This window comes from Lycorma delicatula, chromosome 3 (assembly GCF_047948215.1).
Source record: "Lycorma delicatula isolate Av1 chromosome 3, ASM4794821v1, whole genome shotgun sequence".
Lineage (NCBI taxonomy): Eukaryota > Metazoa > Arthropoda > Insecta > Hemiptera > Fulgoridae > Lycorma > Lycorma delicatula.
Window position 1 is genome coordinate 212,084,224 of NC_134457.1, and position 23,670 is coordinate 212,107,893.

The following is a 23,670-nucleotide window of genomic DNA, read 5'->3' on the forward strand; positions in this document are numbered from 1 at the left end:
CATCAAAAATTAATTTAAATTTCAGGAAAAGATTTTTGAGAGTATATGTTTGGAGCATAGCTTTATATGGAAGTGAAACTGGACAATCGGAGTACCTGAGAAGAAAAGATTAGAAGCTTTTGAAATGTGCTGCTATAGGAGAATGTTAAAAATCAGATGGGTGATAAAGTGACAAATGAAGAAGTGTTGCGGCAAATTGATGAAGAAAGAAGCATTTGGAAAAATATAGTTAAAAGAAGAGACGGACTTATACATGGCCACATATTAAGGCATCTTGGAATAGTTGCTTTAATATTGGAGAGGCAGATAGAAGGAAAAAATTGTGTAGACAGGCAATGTTTGGAATATGTAAAACAAATTGTTAGGGATGTAGGATGTAGAGATATACTGAAATGAAACGACTTGCACTAGATAGGGAATCTTGGAGAGCTGCATCAAACCAGTCAAATGACTGAAGACAAAAAAAATCAATAAAATTTTATTACAATAGGATTTTTAGGTTGCTGTTACTGATTGTTTTTCTTACAATTGAATCCCATGGTTACAGATCAGTTTCAAAATTGTTTTATTCAGCAATGTCCTGTTATTTCATTACTGTGCTGAATTATTTTCAATTAAAGTAATTAATTTAGCAATTAAATTTTTTTTGTCATAGTTTTTGTGTTTAAAATCATTACTACAGTAGTAAAATTAATTAATCATTGCATTGTAAGTGTATTATAATCATTACAATGATGACTTGAAAAATGTTATCAAACAATTGATAATGTAGAATTTACATAAGATGAATAAGAATAATAATGACAAAGATATGGTTGTCAAATGTAAATCCAATTTTATGATCCATTTGTTAAATGAAGTTTTATGTTTAGAGAGGCATCTGATGAACTCTCTGAGATAGTATTCATAAAAAATAAGGCTGAAATTTAGAAGATAGTTGAAAAGATTAATTATCCTTCATAAAAACTTAGAAAATATTTAGAAACCAGTAGAAATTACAAAAGTCTCAATAAAAGATAAGGTGCATTAACATGTTATTAATTTTTTTTTTAAAGCTACCCTGGATTCTGAAACAGGACTTTGGCATGTTACTAAACAATACATTTTATGTGTAATGTAGGCCTTAATAAAGGATTTTTCTAATAAGTGATAGCAAAAGTAAATTAGAATTTAGAAGTTAAATATTAATTTAAATATTAGAACAATAATGTGTCTCATACCCATAAAAATATAACAGAAATCAATTCTGTTTGGATTTTTATGGTTTTTTGTAAAGTATAACTGATATAACAAAATATCATGCAGGATATTTTTTGATTAAACAGTTGTGTGTTTTGTGAATAGATCAGGAAATGATTTAATTAGATGCATTTATGTTTAATTACTTTGTAATCAGCATGCACTAATTTTGTCTAAATATATTGTTGTTGTTGATATTGTTTTCAATAAAAGCATCCTGAAAGGCATCATGAAAAGCATCCCATGATGCTTTTCATGGTTTACTATTTTTGGAATGGATCCTCCATGTATAGAAAGAGACTTAATTTTATAGAAAATTAATTAATTAAAATTTTTATGTTGTAGAGCATACATTTTAATGCCGGCACTCCCAGATTTGAATCCTGGTTAGATGGCATTTTAGTACACTACAGAATTGCCATTTTATCATCTTCTGAAGCAATACCTAACAATGGTTCCAGAGGCTAAAAGAAAAAAAATGAAAGAAAAGCTGTCTGCAATTGCATTGCAGTTTCCTATTTAAACACAAAAAGATTATTATATTAAGCAACTTTTAAATGGATTTTTTTTAAATCCTTATGTGACAAATATATCACTGTATTAGTCAATACAACTAGAAATATTTTAAATTGTACAAATTTGATGATGAATCTAAATCTTTGTTTGTTCATCATTTCAGTGTTTTACAAAATTACTTAGTATTCAATTCAATTATACATGTTTATGTATTTTCATAAAATAATATTGTCTTATCAGATTTGCTGTTACTGGTAAGCTAAGTGGAGGCCATCAGGCAGCGGTTATGTGCCTTGCAGTTCGAAAGTTATCAGTAGATGAGGATATCGTCATCACTGGTTCTAAAGATCATTATATAAAGGTGATATATTCATAATAATTTTTTTTTTCATAGTTAATGATATTCTAAGTGATTCTTATTTATCATCGGTCATGTTATTTTGTAAGTTGCTATAGATTGTCCATAACTTATTTGTAAGTATTTTTATATAAATTCTATTTCTTTGTCTAGAGATGATAATAAATTGAATTATGAAAAAATTTAATGTCAATGCCAAAAATTGAGTTAAGTAATTAAGATATGTCTTTTACTTGCTCTACTAATTGAGTTGCTGGCACCACTTTTATAATTCTGGTAGTGTATCATGAATCATTCCAAGATTGCTTATGCATTATGATTGGAGTGAAGAATATTATTGTATGCTCTCTTAATAATTGAGATCTTGATTCTATTGTCCATATTAAAACAAAAACAAGTTTTTAAATTCAAATGTCAGCAGAACATCAACATTTTTCTATATTATCTTACCAGCTTTATTTACAGTTCTGTTATTTTAATAATTGTATAGCTATTTTTTTAGTGGTAGTGATAAATTAGAGAAACTCAACTAGTAAGTGGTCAATACTCAATGGATAAATGAAAAATCGTTAATAAGGTGGTAATAACCGCAATCAAAGGATAAATGTTAATGTAAATCAGTATATTACAAAAAATGTTGATTTATGGTTTTTAATTCCAGATAAAATACAATTTTAATATAAATTTTATGAAAATCAGTTTTAACTATTTTTGAGTCTTGTAAAAACAGGCAAAAATTCTGTTTGATAATTATCAAAAATAAAATTTTATTACAGGGATATTAAAAAACTGACTCCCTGCTTGCAAGAATTAAAAATAATAATAAAGAAAAAGTTATTTTTCACATTGTCATCACCCACATTCAAACACTAATATAATTATTTAATAATGTAATTACTTTTGTAATAGACCCTCATCACAGAATCAACTTTTGGTTAACAGCCAGTTTCACTTCTATGAATATATTGATTTCAAAGCATTAAACAGTTTGTCAGATCTCTTTGGCAAAAGGTGGTAGTTGCTTGTGTCTAGTTTATTAAAGAAATGGTAAAACATTAAAAAGAAAACTGCTGAAGTGTTTCTTTTATTGTGGGAAATATTTTATTAATGTTTCAATTAAAACCTGCATTGTGGTGGGGGGGGGGGGTAGTGGATTTTAATGCAGAAGAACAACACAATTTGTGAGAAACCCTTCTAAAATTTGTTCCGACTTTAAGAATGTGAAGGATGACCAAGGGTCTATTCTCAAAAGTTATGGAGATTCATAATTCCTCTCTGCATTTATGAATTCAGTCTCTAACAGCATTGCCATTCATAACATGGACATACTCTGTTACCATGGAAACCAGTTTAATTTTTACAACCGGTGGGAAATAATTTTGGAATAGCTTGTATTTCTCATATATTATGAAAAATGGACAAAATAATCAAACCCAAGAGTGTCAATAATCATTCCAGTTTTTTATGCACATTCTTCATTTCTGTACCAATAACATTAACATTTTATAAATAACAGTGGCCTGTTAGCTTAAAAAAAATAAATAAGTAAAAAAAAAAATAATATCTAAAACCATTACTAGTTCATGAGTTTATTTCTTAGTATTGTTAGTTCTGGTATTTTTTTCAGTGATCTTTTCATACATCATCCATTGTAACTGTAAATCTGTCTTAAGTACTTCATAACACTTAGACTCTCTTCTATGTAATAATTAAAGAAATAAGGATATTTTTTTTAATGAAGTATCTTTTAAAAAGTTTTGATCTCAATTTTCAAAAAAGTCTTTTTCAAAAAGTTTATATTGTTTATACTTTGTAATCCAAAAGTTTATACGTTTCAATCCTGCTGATATTTGTCTTGCTCTCCTTTTACAACAAAGTCATATCAAGTCTGATTTTCAACTCATATAGATTAATTTTTAAATATCACTTACATTCAATATCTATTACAATTCTTTAATTTATTTCTCTCGCGTAACAATTCTAACATATTCCCTTGTAACTTTCAGATAAGTTATTCTTTATCGTAACTGCATTCATACTCTTTCTTGATTACATTTATTTGTTTCTTGTATTTCTGAGTTTAGCATTTAGATTGTATTTATTACTTTTTTTTAAATTACGAGGCATATTCATAAAGTAAGGGCAGTCGGCTTATATTTAAATATTAGTAGGTCAGAACACAGTTTCACACAGGCAGGGCCATCTATCGGCTATTTGTGAAGCCACTGCAGTTGTTTTTATTCAGTAGTCGTTTGCCTGCTGGTTAATGCAGATCGCAATGTCTGTGACAATCATTTCTCCCGCCAGTTGTGAAGTGAATGCTGTGATTCAATTTTTGTGTGCAAAAGGATCTTCAGCTGCTGAAATTCATCGAGAGTTGCACCTAGTGTATGGACCTGCAGTAATGAGTGAAGGAAGGAAAGATTAGACAGTGGTATCGAAACTTTAAAAATGGCCAAACAAATGTGCATGATGAAGAGTGTAGTGGGCAGGCTCAGTATTCAGATCGATGAAATTGTTGAACCGAAAACTGTGATGTGATCAGCAATTGATGATTAGTGCTCTGGCTGATGAATGTCCACATGTTGGATGCTCCTCTATCTACATGATTGTCATAGAAAAGCTCGGATATCACAAATTGTGTGCAAGGTGGGTACCGAAAATTCTCGCCAACCAACACAAAGAGCAAAGAATGTGCTAGTGGACGAGCATTTTTGAACCGCTGTCGGCAAGATGGAGATGATTTGTTTTCCTACATTGTTGTGGGGGCGATGAGACGTGGATATCCTACACCAACACAGAATCGAAACAACAGTCAGTGCAGTGGTACCATTCAAGTTCCATAAAACTGAAAAGTTTAAGCAACCTCCATACTCGAGTCGAAAAATGTTGGCTACCATTTTTTGGGACGAAAAGGGGGCGATATTTTGGCTGATTTCATGGAATGTGGATCAACAATTACAGCTGACCTGTACTGCAAAATTCTCACCAAACTGAGATGTGCGATCCAAAATCGACGACACAGGGAAACTGTTTGGCATAATCCTCCTTCACGACTACATGTATCCTCACACTGCTGTCTTAACAAGAAGAAGGTTCATCAAGATTTTTGTTGGGAACTTTATGACCACCCTCCATGTAGTCCTGACCTTGCACTTTGTGACTACTTCCTCTTCTTGTATTTGAAAAAGTGGCTTAGAGAACGGTTTGAAAATGACGAGGAACTCAAGACTAGTGCAGCATTTCAAAAAGTGCTTAGAACTGAATGGCCATTACATAGAAAAATGAAGTAGATATTTAGTAAAACTAAAACTGTAAGTAAAAACCTTTACTCACAAGTTAATTTTTTTTAATTGTCAAACGGTTGAATTGTTACTTTATGAATATGCCTTGTGCTTTTTTTATTGGTGTTTTCAGACTGTATCTAAAATCGTTCTTATCTTCATTAGAAATTTAAATTATTTTTTTAATAAAGGTTTATGTACAAAATTCTTTGATGACAAACGGAAAGCTGTTTTTGTGACATAAGTAGAAAATAAATAAGTAATTTAAAAAATGTAAATTATATGGTTACATAACCTTAACAATAATTACATACTTTAAAGACTACAAATTGTATGCTTCAAGAGTATGAAAAATTCTTAAAGGTAAATGGGTTGGTTTGTCTAACTGATCATGTTATTAACATTTAAAGCTAAATAATAATTAAATTTGTTATTGTTTACAGTTTTAATAAAGGGTTAACGAACAGCTAGGTTATGTACTCATGTGAAGGAGAAAAAAAATCTTGTCTTTATTCTGTATCTTTGAGTGGTTCATCTCTCTCTTATAAAGCACTTTTCCAGGCCTTGCATACCAGCACTTGATAATCAGAGTGGATTGGGTAAAATCAGTCTTTGGCTGATGATTCTACAAGCACAGAATAGGCACTTAACTTAAATTACAAATGTTCAGAAACACTTGAGTGTATGCTTGAAGATTGAATGATGTGAAATGTTTATATATATATTTATATATTCATATGTACATACAAGCAAACAATGCATACAGTTTTCTTTTACTTTTCAGTTGAAATCAGTTTCATTTTTACTTAATTTATATTGTGCATCCAACTTTTTTTATTTTTCTGGTATTTGTATAACTAAAATTTAGGAAAATATTTTTTTTTAGGATTTATTTTATTTTAATTTGATTTCAGGTGTTTGAAGTTGCCAGTGAAACTGGTGGTGTGTATACACCAAGAGTCAACTTGGAACCACCTCATTATGATGGGATTCAGTCACTCGCTGTCAGAGATCATGTACTCTTCTCTGGTTCACGAGATTCTATTATTAAAAAATGGGATCTTGATAGACAAGAACTTATAATTGTAAGAAATTAGTATTCTGTTAAATTTTTTCTGATTTTAAACCTGATAGTTGTAATGTCACAATTGCATCATAGCAGCTTTTTTATTCATAATATTAATTTTACCGGCATTTATTTCTGTTTATTATAATTCTAATTTCCCTTTTTGAACATTTACACAACTCAATTTTGTTAAAAAAACCTATTTAATGGCTTTGAAAATTACAAATAAATCTGCCCTGTGATTATGTTTACTGCTTTTTATATAGTGTTAGTGGGTTTATTTACTTTCCATCAGTGTATTTTAGGGATTTTTGGTATAATTTTGTATTTTTCCCTCAATAATTTAATGTGTTTTTTTTTTATCAAGTTGATAGTATTTTGCATGGAAAGAATAGAAAATTATTTGAATGATGGTAACCAGAAAAATGAGAGTAATGATGTGCATGCATGCACTGCACAATCATTTCAGCTGCTAATTTTTGTTATTATGTAAGATAATGGAAATTTTTTTTTCTTTTAGTTTAACTAAACAGTTTACATGTAATGAAATTAATGTTAGAGATTTATATAATTTTTAACAAGTATAGACTTCATAGAATGTCTGTTTTATTTTGTGGAAATTGAAAAATATTTTCACGAAATGATTGTGAAAAAAAATCACAAAATGTAATAACATGTTTTTATTAAATGTATTGTATTCAAATTTATAATTTTATCTTAAATTTGATTATATATATTTACATGTAAGAGAAAAATTACGTTATCTTTTTGAAAAAAGACACATGATCCTAAAATTTAGGTTTTAATTTAGGTAAAATCATTGTCAGTATAGGGTTAAAAAAGTTGCTAAATTTTTTCTTTACATGTTAAAATGATGAGAAAAAGAATTTATACTCAATCAAAGTACTTCTTGTTTTTTTTTTTTTTTTTTTAATTTCATTTCAGTTCTTTGCATATGGGGTGCACACTGTTTATTATGTAACTTTTATATTTGACATAGGTATGAATTTATGTTTACAACAGTGTGTAGAAAAATTTTTAAAAAAATGGTGTAATAGTATAGGGCAGTGATTCTCAAGATTTTTAGCTCCACAACCCCCAAAAAGTAAACAAAAATATATTTAAATATTTTGTGACTCCCAACCTCAACCCAATGAAGCCTTCCTTTTTCCTGTTTAGCCTCTGGGAATTACCATTCAGTTATTACTTCAGAGGATAAATGAAGTGTAGTCTTGTACAGTAGTCCAGTACAAACAAATGCCATTCTCAATGTTTTTACAGAATAATGAGTATTTGATGTTATTGGCTTACTTAGCTGATGTATTTTCACATTTAAATGACTTTAATGTGAATTTACAATTATGTGATAAAAAAATTTTTTAATCACAATGTTCATGCTTTTGTTACCAAGCTTGACATCTGGATTATTAGCCTTCAAAGCAAACATTTTTATGTTTCCACTTGCTTCCGATTATATTAAAAAAAATCTGGATGAAGAAGACACTATTATTCACCATAGTTTGGCTAGCATGAAGATGTATTTGTATAAGCTAAAAATTCAGTTGGCATAGTATTTTCCACAAGATAAAAATGATTTTTTGAAGAGATGGAGACTGAATCCATTTAGTGAAAACATTATAAGATGTGTGGTTAATTGAAACCCAACCACCAAAGAATACCGGTATCCATGATCTAGTATTCAAATCCGTATAAAAATAACCGACTTTACTAGGACTTGAACACTCCAGTGTTCTCCAAATCAGTTGATTTGGGAAGACGCGTTCACCACTAGACCAAGCTGGTGGGTTAACCCAATGAAGCCTAGTTAAAATTAAGCTGTGTTGATAGCGACAGGTATGAACATGCATGTATGAAGTGTACAAACATGAGCAATTTACAGGTTCCAACTTGATATGTATGTGCTTCATGTAATTTGGTCTGCATGCATAATATTTGCTGTGAGAGTGTCATATTTGAACATGCATATGATACATTTGAACATGTGCCCTCAGCAGCATAAAAGAGGCATAAGGGATTGCAGAATGCCAGTTTAGTTCGAATGCATAGCATGCGTCTGAGTGTAATTTCATTAAAAATAATAATTGAGATTTTGTTTTTTTTTACGGTGCAGTCAAATGATGTAACTGTGTTTTTTCGATTAGATTCTTGTGCAAAATGGACAAATTTCTGAAATGGATAAATGGAAAAAATGAAGTGAGCAATTTATATCCAGTGAATTGATTGCTAAAGAGATAAGATTGTAGTTACATTTAAATTATTGTTTTATCTTATTGGATGGAGAGCCATAGTACATTGTTTGCTTTCTTCCTTTCTGATGAAAGCATGCAGACGTTAAAATTAATTCAGCACTTGGAAACTAAATATCTGGGTCATAAATTCCCTTGAAATTTTTCAAAAAAAAATTACATACTTTGAGAAATAAACAAGCTTCTATTTGTATATGAAGCCATACTGACAAAAGTATGGCATCTATACTGATAAAAGAGACAGTTGAAGCATCTTTTCTCATAACATTAAGAATAGATAAGTTGTCCAAACCCCCATACAATGACAGGAAACCTCATACTGCCTGATGCAATTGGTATGGTCAGTGTTTTAATAGGCTTGAAAGAAGCAAAAAAATTGAAAAAAATCAGCATTCTAATGACAGTTTCAAAGAAAATTTATCAAGTGAATTTTGTAGTATTCAGTTTGATGAATTAAGATGTAGCAAACATTTCTCAGTTCTTATTTTTTGTGAGATATGAATGTGATAGGGACAGATCAGTCAAAGAAAATATGTTTTGCAAATCAATTCTTGGTCATGCAACAGGACAACTTTTTGATGTTTTTTGTGAAGTTACTAAAAACTATAACATATATTGGACAAAATTAATTGCATTATTTAGTGATGATACAAAAACAGTAACAGGAAAACACAGTGAATTTCTAAAAAAGTAAAAAAAAAAAATCACCTTATAATAAGGGTGGAATGGATGCACTGTTTCTTTCACAGACATTCTCTTCCCACAAAAAGTATGCTGGAAAATCTAAAAAAATTCATTGTAAAGCTGTAAAAATGGTTAATTTCATTAAAAGTCGACTGTTACGAAATAGGCTGTTTGCTAGACTGCGATGAAATGGACGAAAATAAAATATTTCTTCTTTTCCATACAGAATTCTGATGGTTATCACAGGGGAAAGTGTTAACCCAGTAATTTGAATTGTGAGATGAATTAATAATATATATCCAGTACAAACAAATGCCATTCTCAATGTTTTTACAGAATAATGAGTATTTGATGTTGTTGGCTTACTTAGCTGATGTATTTTCACATTTAAATGACTTTAATGTGAATTTACAATTACGTGATAAAAAAATTTTATTAATCACAAAGTTCATGCCTTCGTTACAAAGCTTGATATCTGGATATTTGCCTTCAAAGCAAAAATTTTGATATGTTTCCACTCGCTTCCGATTATATTAAAAAAAATCTGGATGAAAAAGACATTATTCACCATAGTTTGGCTAGCATGAAGATGTATTTGTATAAGCTAAAAATTCAGTTGGCATAGTATTTTCCACGAGATAAAAATGATTTTTTTTGAAGAGATGGGGATTGAATCCATTTAGTGAAAACGTTATTGCATCTGCTATGTTATCAGTTAAAATTCATGACCAGCTTATCAAAGTGTCTGCCGATAAAATGTTACAACTACAATTCACATATGAAAATTTAGATATATTTTGGCTTGCTTGTCAAAGTGAATAGAAATTTAGTCACAGAAGCATTGAAAATATTAATCTCTTTCGACACATCTTACCTCTATGAAAAGGGGTTTTCATCTATGGTTGTACAGAAAACTAAATATAGAAATTGTCCTTTGTCAACTGAAAACAATTGGTGGCAGTGAAAGTGTTATAGCTACAGGTAATTCTTACACCTTGAAAATTTACGTTCAAAATAATTTAAAACCATTTTGTATAAATTTTAATCTATTTGAACGATCTATGTATTAATCTATGTATTTACACCATCCAAAGTTAAATAGTTAGATAAATTTATTTTAAATATGAATTATTTGTATGATGTTTTAGTTCTGAAAAAAATTTTTGTTCTTACATTTTATATTCCTTGTCATATAATTATAATTCTGTCATTAAAATAAAAAATTGTTATTATAGAAATTTAATTCAACCAGAAAAAATTATTTTTATTTTTATTTTCAGTCTGTGAGTAATGCCCACAAGGATTGGGTCTGTGGATTGGCATTTTTGCCAGCGCAACCTTTATTAGTATCTGTTTGCAGAGGTGGTGTGCTCAAGTTGTGGTCAGAAGATACATGTACTCAGCTTGGTGAAATGAAAGCCCATGATTCACCAATTAATGCCATAACCACGAATAATTCACATGTCTTCACTGCATCCAAGTAAGTCATGCAAGTTTTATGAATTAATAATAATAAAAATGTTTAAAAATCTAGCCTATTTACCTATTAGGTTTATTACGATTAAGGTTTTTTTTTTAATTTTGATAAGGAAGGAGGTAAAACCTAAGACACTGAATTATTTTTGTATTTTTTTTCTCCTTCATTTTGATCTCTTCCTCACTATCTTGCACATACCAACTTTGTTTGTACTTTCTCAAAGTAAACTCTAAAGTAAGCTATGTGCATGATCAATTATTATGCATTAAGATTGAAGCAGTTATATATATTTAATATCTAAGTTCTACAGATCTGATATAAAATATAAAGGATAATTTTTTTTGTTGAAATTTTAGAAGCATCGAAGCTATGGTCATTAGCCCCTTCCACATCAAAAGAGAAAAATAAAAGAAATCTTTTCCTCCCCTAAAAAGAACATAAGCAACATAGTCTTGCAATAAGAACATCTAAAAATAGACTTGTCAATGGTTATTGAAAGCCCGAAAACACAACATAACAAGGGTGTAAAGGCCCTTGTTATTTTAAAACCTTTCTAACCATTTCTTTTGAAATTTTGTCAAAACTATCAAACAACACTTCACTGTGATAAAAATTAAAACACACATTGGAAAAATTTTTAAACATAAGATGCCACTTAACATCACACAGATCACTTATAACAAAATATCAAAAACATGTATTAAAACTATTTTGTTAATCAAAAAATAAAAATACATTTTTTATTATAAAATTCTTCTTGAAAACATACAATCAATTCTGTTGCCTTGGTTTCCCTTTAGGCCATCCTTTTTTCCATCTTCCTAAAGGCCTCGATGTCGAATTCCAAGGTATCTGAGCCCTTGAAAATGGAGTCTTCAGATCCTCTGCCATTAGTCATTGAGGATCTTCTGCTGCCAACATGACACCTTTCCTTTTCAGAAGTACATTGCAGTCGAGACTGGATGCACTCACCACTAGAACATGTGGGGCAGGCGAAGTTCTTGGCTAAAGGCCACCGTGCTTTCAGAGGCTCCATTGTTGGTTGTTTAAAATCTTCCTTTTTCAATATTATCACTTCTGGTTTCACAGATCTCTCAATGAGGATTTTTTCTTCCTGCACTTTTACTTTAGATGTAATTGGCTCAGTTTTTATCTCAGTTACTGTTTTTTTTGGCTTAACTTGTGTACTAGTTGTAGGCTCAAACTTTGGCTTTATGGCGTTCTTTTCACGGAAACTTGTGCATCCTTTGGCTTTGGACTATTTCCTCTTGGTGGTCATCTTCATTTTTTGATTGATGATTTGTTCAACCATATTTGTAAGTATTGGTGCTATTTCTGATATGTTCTTTAAAGCTACAGGAGCTGCAGTAACCTTTGCATATGAAGAAACCTTTGGTGTTCTGCTGATCACAATCTTACTAGCTTCCAAGTAGCTAACCTTTTGTATTGTCTTGACTTCCTGAGTAGCTACTTCTTCCTTGTAAATAGGACAATTTTGAGATCTAATAGAGTGGTGTCCATGACAGTAGACACATACAGGTGGGTGCCTGCATGGGTCATGAGGATACAATGACTCACCACAGATGCATATTTGTTTCCTGGTACATCTCGCTGCTGTATGTCCAAATTGTTGACATCCAAAGCATCGCAGTGGAGTCAGTATAAAAGTACATACATCCAGTCTATGAAATCCTGCCTTAATCTTGTCCAGACAATTCAGTTTATTGAAGGTCAGGATGTGCGATGCAGAGGGAACAACTTTTTCATCGTGTATTCAATCGTCAACACGTAACAACTTTCTGAGCATGTAATTCTTTGATGATTCCTTTTCACTGCAATTCAATAATTCTCTACATGCAACAACACCCTTTGAGGTATTTAATGTACCATTGGGCATGACTTCAACATCTAGTACTTCAATTTTCTTGGCTTTAAGTAACAGTGACGATTTTACGTTGTTCACAGTTTCTACAAATAGTGCAACTGCAGTTTTCTTAACATCCTTTACTGGATCTCTTGTTGCTTCTGTGATGCCTCTAGCTACCACGAAAAGGCTGGTTTTAGTAATATCAACCTCCTTTTTCGTGATAACAAAATATTTCAGAATTGATTCACTACTCTTTGGTTGAAACTTTGTTCAATCCATCTTTTCCACAACACATTGAATTCTTCTTTGTTGTTAAACTTGACACTCTTCTTCCTCTTCCTCTGTGAAGGCAGAATGAGGCTCCAGGATGGGGGTTTTTACGTGGACCCTCTGCCATGGAAGTTGTGGATTTTGAGTTATCCATAATCCTATTCTTTGCCTGTCAATATGTTGCAAGATGCAGACAGAAATGGTTGGGTGTACCCTGGATCAGTGATCCTGCCACCTCCCACAAACTTAACCCAGGCTGGGGAGTCAGGTACAGCCTGATTCAGGACACTGCAACCCCAGGTGTCACACCTAGCAATAAGGGCTCTGATACCCTTACTCATGGGACAATCCCTGCCAACGGCCGAAATGACTGACACACATTGGGTAGCTTCGGCAGACTTCGGCAGAGCAAGCTCAAAGCACCCCTACCCTCAACTCGGCTCCACAACCAAGAAGAGAGATGAGCACTCCCTGTCCACACTCTGCCCAGCGTCAGTAAAACAGATCACGGTCATGCTTCCCACCCTGCTGCAAAAACAGCAAAACCGAGAATCATAACTGCAACCAGCTTGGATAGTTCAGAACTGGATCTTAGGGATAATGTTGTCTTAAATGATACCTTTTTTTATTACATTCTTAAAAATATGATTTGTTACTTCTCAGACATTTATAATTTAAGTAGTCGCTTTATTCTTATCAGGTACAGCCCGTGTAGGTTAGTGTGTACTGTCAAACAAAAAGGTTTATTCAAAATATTGGTAGCATTAAATTGTCTTTGTACCATTCTAAAAGCATGCGCATATATCTGTAAACTTTTTGAATAATACAAGGTAAAGCCAAAAATAGAACTGATCTAAATGATTACTGATGAAAATGGCATTTTAAAAAAATTATGATGGAATTTTGGAGGACCAAGCATACACTACTCTGTACATAAATAATAGACACTGATGGTAAAAGAGCTAAGTGATATATGTGATAACATTATTTATACTCAGAGGATGACTTTTACTATGTCACTTATAATAATTTTAATTAACAAATTACTAAGTAACCTAAGTGGATGATACATTATTTGCTTTTAACTACAGTATGGTATGCAAACTGAAGATGTTACTTGAATGCCCTTCAGTTATTTGCACGGTAATTTCATTTTTCATTTATAACTGAGTGTGTATGTCATTATCTATTCACTTCATCTCAATTTTCACCTTCTTAAATGATGTGATACAGTTATATTGCTGTTTCTTTTAATGAATAATTTTGTTTTACTTCGGAGATTTTCATATCAAAATGTGTGAGCACTACAATAAATGGTAAAATAAGAACTATTAATTTAAATGTATTTCATTTGCTTATAAAATGAGGTTCTGAAAAAATATGCAGTCTAATTTATAAGATATTGAATTATAAGGAAAGAAATAAAATTGATAGAAATTATGATTATTGTACTGAATTCGTTAAAGCAAAAATATTCATCTTGCATTCCATTGGTTCAGAAAGTAAAACCTGAAAATGTCTTTTTAAAAAACAATTTGTAATGAGGCTCTTATGAACTTCATTGTAGAGAACACATTTGTGTATGCATTATCAAAAATTGATGTCAATTTCAGAAAATTCATAATCAAAAATTTTGTAGATTCATTTGCGAATAGTTTGAAGAAATCTGTTTCATTCTAGTCTGTCAAGAGGCCTGTAAGTTATACATTTCAACTTGATGTTATATTTTCTAATTCAATGTGCAGAAATTATTACACAGCAAAACTTACTAATTTTATTCTTTAAAATTCCCTTAATCAAGTGTAAAATTTACCTTTGATCTTCTGTGTTTGTATACTAAAGTCTAAACAGTAAAGAATTTAAAGCATTTAAATTGATATTTTTCAGTATTTGAAAAATAAGCCAAAACTTTACTTTTATTATTATTATAATTTTTATATTGATACGTCAATCACTAGTTTCAATTTTGGACAATCCCTAAACAAGAAATGTCCTCAAACAAGGAAAAAGAATAAAGCCCAATCAAACCATAGATAGACTGGTTCTAATTGGGGTTGATCAGGGTAGTTTACCATTTTGTTTAAGATCAAAAAAATTTGGTTACTACAAGAATAAAGAGCTATTATTTGTTGTCAATATCATCATTAATGATTATTATTCCTTAATAATACAGATAATTATAAGTTTACTATCTCGTTCTCTTCATATATTAAAAGTCAAATCTTTTTTATCGGTAAAAGATTTTCCTGATTATGTATTTAGATATCACAGAGTCCTTAGTGGACTCTGGACGTATTACTTCAGTCTTAATTAAACTTCAAAAAATTAATACAAAAAAATGTTTGTTTATTTGCATTAATTTCAGTAATTCAAATATATAAGATTAAACTGATTCATGTAAAAATTTCAGTCAAAGGTTGGTCTGTTTGCAAGAAAGTACAATTTCTTTATGAAATAGTCCTTAAAAAAAGGTATTAATTTAAGCAATTCATTATAAGTAATTGTTGTTTTCCAAAAGCAGTAGTTTCATCAAACTGAAATATTTATTTGATATTTAAAAATAAAATATTCTTTTCTATTAGGAACTTAGATTTATATCATATTTTATTCATTATAAAGATGCAGTAAAAATAAAATTGAAGTTTTCAAGCGCTTTATTATCTCGAAACCTTTAAGTTACAATAATTAATCAGAAATAAAGTGAAAGAGTAACTCTACATTTTTTTCCTTATAAGTGTTCAATGTGAGCATGTTTCATCATGAGACACACATTCAACCGACAGGGGGGTTTATCCCATATTTCAACCAACATATCTGGAGTAATGGAAGTGAAAGCTCCTTCAATTCAGTGTCTCAATTTAGATAGATCAATAGTTAGTGGAGACATATACACAAGAACCTTTATAAAACTCCAAAGGAAAAATTGATATGAGGTCAGATCAGGGACCTTGGAGGCTACTGCAAACAAGCTGTCATCAAATTCATGCCGTCTGATCCAGTGGTTGTGGAAAATGTCTTTTAACTGATATCATGGAATTATGCCAATGAGGAGATGTCTCCTATTGTTGCCATATAAAATTCTATGGTCCATGTTGCATTTGAGGAAAGAGCCATTATATGCAGTATATCCAAATAAGCAACTATTATGCTTACTTCAGCGGAAAAAAAACAGCCTGTAAACTTGCCATTGGAGGAATTTTCTGACTCTCAGGTACAAACATTGTGTGTTAATTTTTCCAAAAAAAGAAAAATGTTAACGCATCACTAAACAAAAATATAATCAAGAAAGTAAATATAATCTTCATGGTGCAACATTTCTTTAAAACATTCCACACTGTCATCACTGGCGTTGGGAGTTTGTGCCCAGCCTTCCTAACAAATTTTTTAAGACTACCCAAAAAAGACTCTCTGATACATTTAACATTTTCTTCAGATATGCTCAGTCGTCCCATAATCTTCCCTTTACACAGTCTTTTCAAACTGTTTATGCCATTCACAAATCTTTTTGTCATTTGCAGGATCGCAATTAAATTCTCTACAAAACGTATATCAATCTAACTATAGATTTACATTTAGCAAACTGCAAAACACAGTAGGCTTTCTATTCAGGATTTGCTATCTTTGCTAGTGGTACTACCAAGTAGAAAAGTAGGAATCAATCTACAGTATAGAACTAAAACTACCCATTTTGCTCTTTGATGTACACCTCATCCTAGAGATATATTAAATTAAAACCCCAATATTCTTCTTCTTTTTTTTGTACACCTAGTACATTAGGTATTTAATAAATTCATTTAAATAAAAGAATAATAATTTTTCAGCGACATTAATATTTTGTCATTACAGCATTCAAATTTTTAAATGTTGAGAATTTTTTATTATGTAATATTCTGTTTTTAATATTAATGCCCTTTTACTTTATAAAACTATTAAATTGTCTGTTTATAGCATGTGTCTGTATATTATTTATAACAATAATTATTAACTTTATAACACCTGCACCTTCATTTTCTAAAATACTAAAAATTAACAGCATTCGAGTATGCATGATAATGATTACTAATGGCATGTTCATATTAGCTGTTCTTATCTCACGTATGTTATTGTTTTTTTTTAAGGCAGTTGTTACAGGTACATAACTTTGTAAGTAGTACTACTGAATACCATTAGTGTAGTTATATTGCCAGTTGATATTGTAACTAAAAGAATTTAAATGAAATGTAATTTAATTGTTATTGAAATTTCTTTACTTTCCATTGTAACCAAGACATATTCATCAAACTTTTAAAATTGTATTTTTTATTTAAAACTTCTCCTTCGGTAGTAAAAACATAAATTTATTTTGATATTATCTAATTTTTATCATCTGTGGAATTTATAGTTATTATCTTATACCTGGTCTTAAAAAACATAGAACACAAATGCAACAATGTTAAGTGAGACTACTTTTCCTATTAAAATCAATTCTGATATATTATTGAGGGGTGCAGATCATTTCAGAATTTTATGAATCTGTGCTAAGACTGTTTTAAGTAAAAAATAGCTGAACAAAAAAAAGAAAGAAACTATAATTGACTGCAGTCTTTAAGTTGGGTTTATATTTAAATGTAAGATAAAATATTTGATTTGTGTTTCAATTGGATACTTCTACAATTTCATAGTTTTAGGTATAGGAAGAACTTTTTTAAGAGAATTTTATTATATTTTGGGTAACTTTTTAGTTCATTAAGAAAAGAAATTATGTTTTATATAAAAAGTAAAATTCAAGAAGATTTAGACCTCATCTATCCAAAAAGTAATTAAATATTTAAAATAGTTAACCATTGCGACTTTATATCACTGTTAATGGCACACTCTTTAACTCAATTCATTAACATTATGTCATTTATTTCAAATTCTATTTTGTTTAGTTTATAGTCTGCAGCCAAAGCTTAATTTGGTAATTATTATATATTTTTTACTTTTTGGGGAAAATAACATTTTTGAGGAGCAGTGTGGCTTAAGGAAAATCTTTTTCCATTTTGCATTCTAAGGTCGTTTTTTTACAGAAGACTAGAATATTGATAAGATGTTTATGGGAAGGAATAAATGAGGTGTGGTTTGTACAATATGTAGTGGAAGAATTGCCATTGAAAAACAAGCCTTTGATTAGATGTAAAGGTTATATTAATCTTGATTTTTGAACGGGTAAATGTTCCTTAACAAAATTTCATCCAAAAAGATCAGGCAACCTCTTAGAATTTTTTTTATTTAATTGACATTTTAGAGACAGAGTAGACATTTCAGGGAAATGCAGAGAAAAATGATCCCCAAAGCTTTAAAAAGTAGTATGTATTAATTCATCCACACGTTCATTACATTTTACATTAACTTTATGATGAAAATTGGATCTGCAATTGTTCCTCAGCTCCCAAATTACCTTATTAGTTTCTCTGAATTTCTTTTCATCTTAAGTGTAAACTGTACTATGAAAGATAATAATCTTCAATTAATAGAAGAGTTAACAAAATGCTCCCACTGAATATTGTGGTGTTTTAGTAAAAGCATACCAAGATGCACTCCAACAGTTAAAAATAACACTGTTGATAAAATTCATTTTTTAGCAGTTAGTGTGATTCCAAAATTGAACCACTTTTGGGTTTTTGAATACTACTTAAATCTATATTATTCAACATTTTCTGTTTATCCTTCAAATTTGTGAATGAAGTGAGGCTCCAATTTTGATTATCAGTTCTACGTATGCATTTTTAGATGTATTATTACTTCCTATGCTATGCTAGTATTCAGTGATGATAAACAAATTGAACACACCAGTACATAAACAATAGGATACGTTATATGTAATACAGTGTATATTTTATGGAGTGGAGTTAAATGAGGACATCTTGTATTTTAATGGAAACTGGAAAGCTATAGTTTTCTGATTTTCCAGATAAAATTAAAGGATTTTCTAAATCGAAGATGATAGAAGGTACTGAATTTGCTTTTTGTATCATCCTTATTACTGTGCTCGAAGGTAAAAGGTAAAGAAATTAGAAAAAGGTAATGAAATCTTGATCTAGAAATTTTCTCATTTCCTTTAAGAAAAAAATATACAGTAATATTCACATTATACAATGTTTTTAGATTATTATGCTGCTATCTAACTTTTATGAAGGATTATTAATAGATGTATATAAAACATTGGAGTTGTAACATAAATTGTGGTATTTTAGATTAAGCAAAGATATTAATAAATTATGTTTGTGACATTAACAAATTTATGTATAAAATACACCTAATAAAGTTTAGTAGTTTGATTATTATTAGTAGTGAGAATTTTTTTATGTTTTAGCTCACCTTCTTTTGAAATATTTCTCAGTAGTTGTTTCTTGGCACCATGAATGATAGTAAAATTCATTTATGTTCTTGTTGCTTGTAGAAAGTATACACTATGAAACAGTAAGCAAGCTAAGCAAATTTATGTTGTGTGCGTGCGTACGCATGTGTGTATGTATACATGTATAAGTGTGCTTTAAAACTGAACATTGGTTTTATGCACACTTAATAGGAAGTAAATGTATATTTCCAGTAAGAAAGATATATTTTTCTCAAAGATGAGTTGAATTATTAACTGATAGGCAAATTTTGTTACTTCAATATTTTAGTCAGTTACATCTTAACTAAATTGAATATTCAAAAAAGCACGGTTTTTAAGAAAAATAGGTGAAAGTTAGCATATTTTTTTATACTTTTACAGTATAATATTCAAACTCTTGATATGTGCAAAAATATTTTCAGTGGAGGCAATTATCCCAATTATTACCCCTCCCATGTGGATACTTATGTGTATTAGCCCTATTTAGTAATTGATACTGATAATTTGTAGTGTGTTGATGATACTAAATGTAATGGATGAATATGAGTTTTTAAAATCATATTACTCAAAAAATTATTTTTTGAGAAGTACCAATATCTTAACTTTAAATACATTTCTACTGTAATTAAAAATATATTTGTAGAAAAAAAAAATAATGATAAGTTCTGTAAAATTTTGTTTGTTTTCTATGCTACCTTTTCTTAATTAGAAAGGAATTTAAGAAACATTTATCAATATTGAAAGTAAAATTCAAATTCTCAAATTAGTAATGAAAAATGTTATAGTAAGCAGTATTTAAGTATTGTAGTGCTGGCAGTTAGTACCTTTTATTTTACAGCGGTGGTGAAATGAAGATGTGGAGACTGCCCCAAGGTTCAAACATCATGACAATGTCAACTGGCAGGATCTTCGAGCTCTCTGTCTAAAAAAATCATACAGTTGTTTTTTCAATGCTAATTTAAGTTATTGTTGTGGTGCTAATTTTAACAGTAGAAGATTCTAGTTATGAACTAGTCTGGTGATCGGTTAATTTATTACTTCTTTTACTTTCTCTAAAAATACTAATTGCTAATGTTTTATTGTAACTGTAGTTAATTATATTAACTAGAATGTATTGTGGTTTAATTTTGTGTGATGTAATTTGTATTTTGTTTCTCTTAACTATGTTAATTTTTTTATATTATAATTTTTAAATAAAGCAATGAAATGGATATGCATTTGGATTTATATGTGTAAATTATTATAAGCAAATTTCATTTGCAAAAATCTTACATACATTATCTCAAGTAATTATAGTCAATATAGATTTCTACATTCTTTTTTAGGATTTAAATTAAAAAAAAAATCTTGTGTGTACTTATGTATGCGTGTAAGAAGTTATACTTCTTTGGCATGAATAAAAAAAAAACTTTTATGCATTCAAACAAATTTGAACTGAGTCAAACGATCGATAGACAATATTAAAATACCATGAATAAAAGTTTGAATAAATAACACTTAAGCTAAATTAAATAATATTTATTTTATACAGTTAAACAAAAATTTTAAACAGTTTAACAAAGTTCAAATATATTTTGATTAGTTTAGTTCCATTAAGTTTACAAATGACAATTGAGTAGGTATGAGGGTTATCAGTGGCTTATGATATGAAAAATATGATACAAATAGTTTTATTTTATAATAGTGTATTTTATCAAAAATTTTGTTTTCGGTAAATTAAAAATTATGTATCCAAAATCAAAAATTTATCTGATGTGCTATTTTCTGTGTCATTAAAAAATATAATTTTACTCATAAAAAATATAACCTCAAATCTTGATACACAATTTTGACAAAAAGAAATAAACATATGCTGCAATATAAATAAAGTTTTATGAATATGAACAACAATATTCACAGTTTAAAATATTTGTCTTCAGAAATCCGTGTATATAAACAGTAATATAAATATATATTTATTACGACTCAATATATGTTATGTTTGCAGCATGTACTAGTCACTTAGTTGCATTTAACAACTGACTGAATTAGATACTACACGCATGTGTGTGCAAACTGATCCAATTGGGCCTGTGCAAATCTCCATGGTATATTACATCGGCGTGCGCAACTTCCATAACTTGCTGAAAATACACTCTGATCAGTTTCTCCTAATGCGCCAAAAGAAGTATAACTTCAAAAAAACGGATGTTTAAGGACAGTTTTCAAAATGATTGAGATTGTATTGGACATTAAAGAAGTATAAAATTGACAAGGGAAATATGCTCAAAAACTTTCTACAATTATGAAATCTTAAAAGCAGATGAACGTTATGATTTTTGAATAGTCGTCATCAGTTGACATTGGGAAATTAAAGAAAACTAAACACAAATACAAAAACAGTACATAAAAATAATTAAAATAAATATAATCAGAAAAAATTAACAAATTTATCATGGCTGCTGATAACATTAAATTTGTTACAAGTTAATATGAAGCAGCCATTTGGGAGACGTATCATTTTGACCTGTGGTGTATGGTGGCTTGTGGCTTAAATCAAAGCAACCAGTGAAAATAATTATTTTTCTGACCAGTACTGCTTGTTGACCCAACTAATCAAGGATCTCCCATCTCTACAGTTTGACAACACTAAAAGTGTGCTTATAAGGTCGTGCTAAATCACCAATGATGGATAGATTTTTTAATGATATTACAGGAAGAAAATTAAGAGTAACATTCAACACAGACCAGTCAAGCTTCTTCTGACTGGCTACATTTTGGTGAGCCAAAATGTTTTTTTTTCAGAATCCACTAAATGGTTGAAGCTGACCTTAAAGGTTGAAGATTGAGTTGGTCTGAAGCTAGGGTTGGCTCATTTCAGAGTTACCCACTAAGCTTGATGCCAGCCTACCTCGGTTACTGCTGCTAATTTATTAAATGGTTCATTTTAGGGGAACCAGGACTCAAGCTGCTTCTTATAACTCTCAAATAAAATAAAATAAATTAATAAATGAAAGACCCAAGTTGCAAGAGAAAAATTAGCTTAAATACAATTGAAACCGCTTCAACTTTCTTTGCATTTTTTTTTTATTTTGGTAGTTTGAGTGTTTTTTAATACACTTATGATAATTTGTTGCTTTTGAATTTGATTTGCTGAAGCAATATTTTATAAACTTAGATGGATTTTTATGCTGTTTAATAGAGAACTGATTATTTTTTATGTATTAATTTATTTTGTTACATTTTATTTTTAATATTTATTTACATTTTTAAATTTCACTTTTGTATGTGTATCGATTTTTAATATATCTCTTGCACTGATGATGATTGTTTAATAATCAAAATTCACTTCTAATTCTAGATTTTATTTAGTGTGAACAGTTTTTTAGTATTTCCTCTTTTTGATTTCATTAAATTTTCACTAGCTTTGAGCATAGCTTATTCTTCATGTAAAAGTGTTATTTTATTCACATAATTTACTGTTAAAACATATCAGTTTAAATATATCTGTCCAAAAATAATTTTACTTGATCTGACTTTTTGGTTATGTTATATTTACTTATATTGTTAATTATAATTTTACTTGAATATTTTGTATTTAGTTGTTTTTAATTATGACTTTATATTTTTTACTAATGTTTAAAAGTTTTTTATGGTTATATTGATTGATAAAATTCTTTTAAATATTGTGCAATTAATTTATTCTGAATTTTCTTACATGGGAAATAATCATTTGCTGTATGCTTTAGCAAATGTTCAGTTTGCAACATGTAATGTGATTAGTTCATTTATTTGAATGATATAATAAACATAAAAAATTGATCACATGAATTTATGAATAGATATCTTTATTTTAGGTTATTTTTTTGTTTTAATTTCTGGTATGAATTTATTTCATTGCTGTCTGTGTTATATTAAAGCATTGATAGATTGATGATACTTAAGGCATAGTAATTTAACATTTACCTCTGGTCTTGTTACAAAATGATTGGATTTTTTTAAAATTCTGAGTTGTATGTGTAATTACTTTCTTATCAGATGCTGTGAAAGAAAGGAATCAGTTTTCGTTCAGTAATCCATTTCTATTCGTTTGTTATGTAAAGTTGTTGTATTTATAGATATGGTTGTGATTATATTTTTTAATGAAGTGGTTGCGATTTTTACTTTTATTTAATTTTTTGATATAGTAATTTTCTTAAATTTCTTATGTGTATTTATTTTGTAATCAAGTACATTTTACAATCTTGTGTTTGTGATAATAGATATTCTAGATTCTAGTCAGTTCTGCTTTTCATATCTCTTAAG

General features: G+C 29.5%; 1 protein-coding gene across 3 annotated transcripts in view; it reads left to right on the forward strand.

Annotated features, from left to right (window-relative positions):
* Window positions 1-23,670, forward strand: part of Klp31E (kinesin-like protein 31E) — a 541,210-nt gene that overhangs the window by 449,346 nt on the left and 68,194 nt on the right. For 2 of the 3 annotated variants that reach the window (XM_075361453.1, XM_075361452.1), the window contains exons 22-24: window positions 1,996-2,116; window positions 6,312-6,482; window positions 10,695-10,894. In XM_075361453.1, coding sequence (XP_075217568.1) covers window positions 1,996-2,116; window positions 6,312-6,482; window positions 10,695-10,894 — 492 coding nt within the window. Of the gene's footprint in view, window positions 1-1,995; window positions 2,117-6,311; window positions 6,483-10,694; window positions 10,895-20,224; window positions 20,610-23,670 lie in introns of those variants that run through there. The other variant, XM_075361451.1, reaches the window with a different exon arrangement.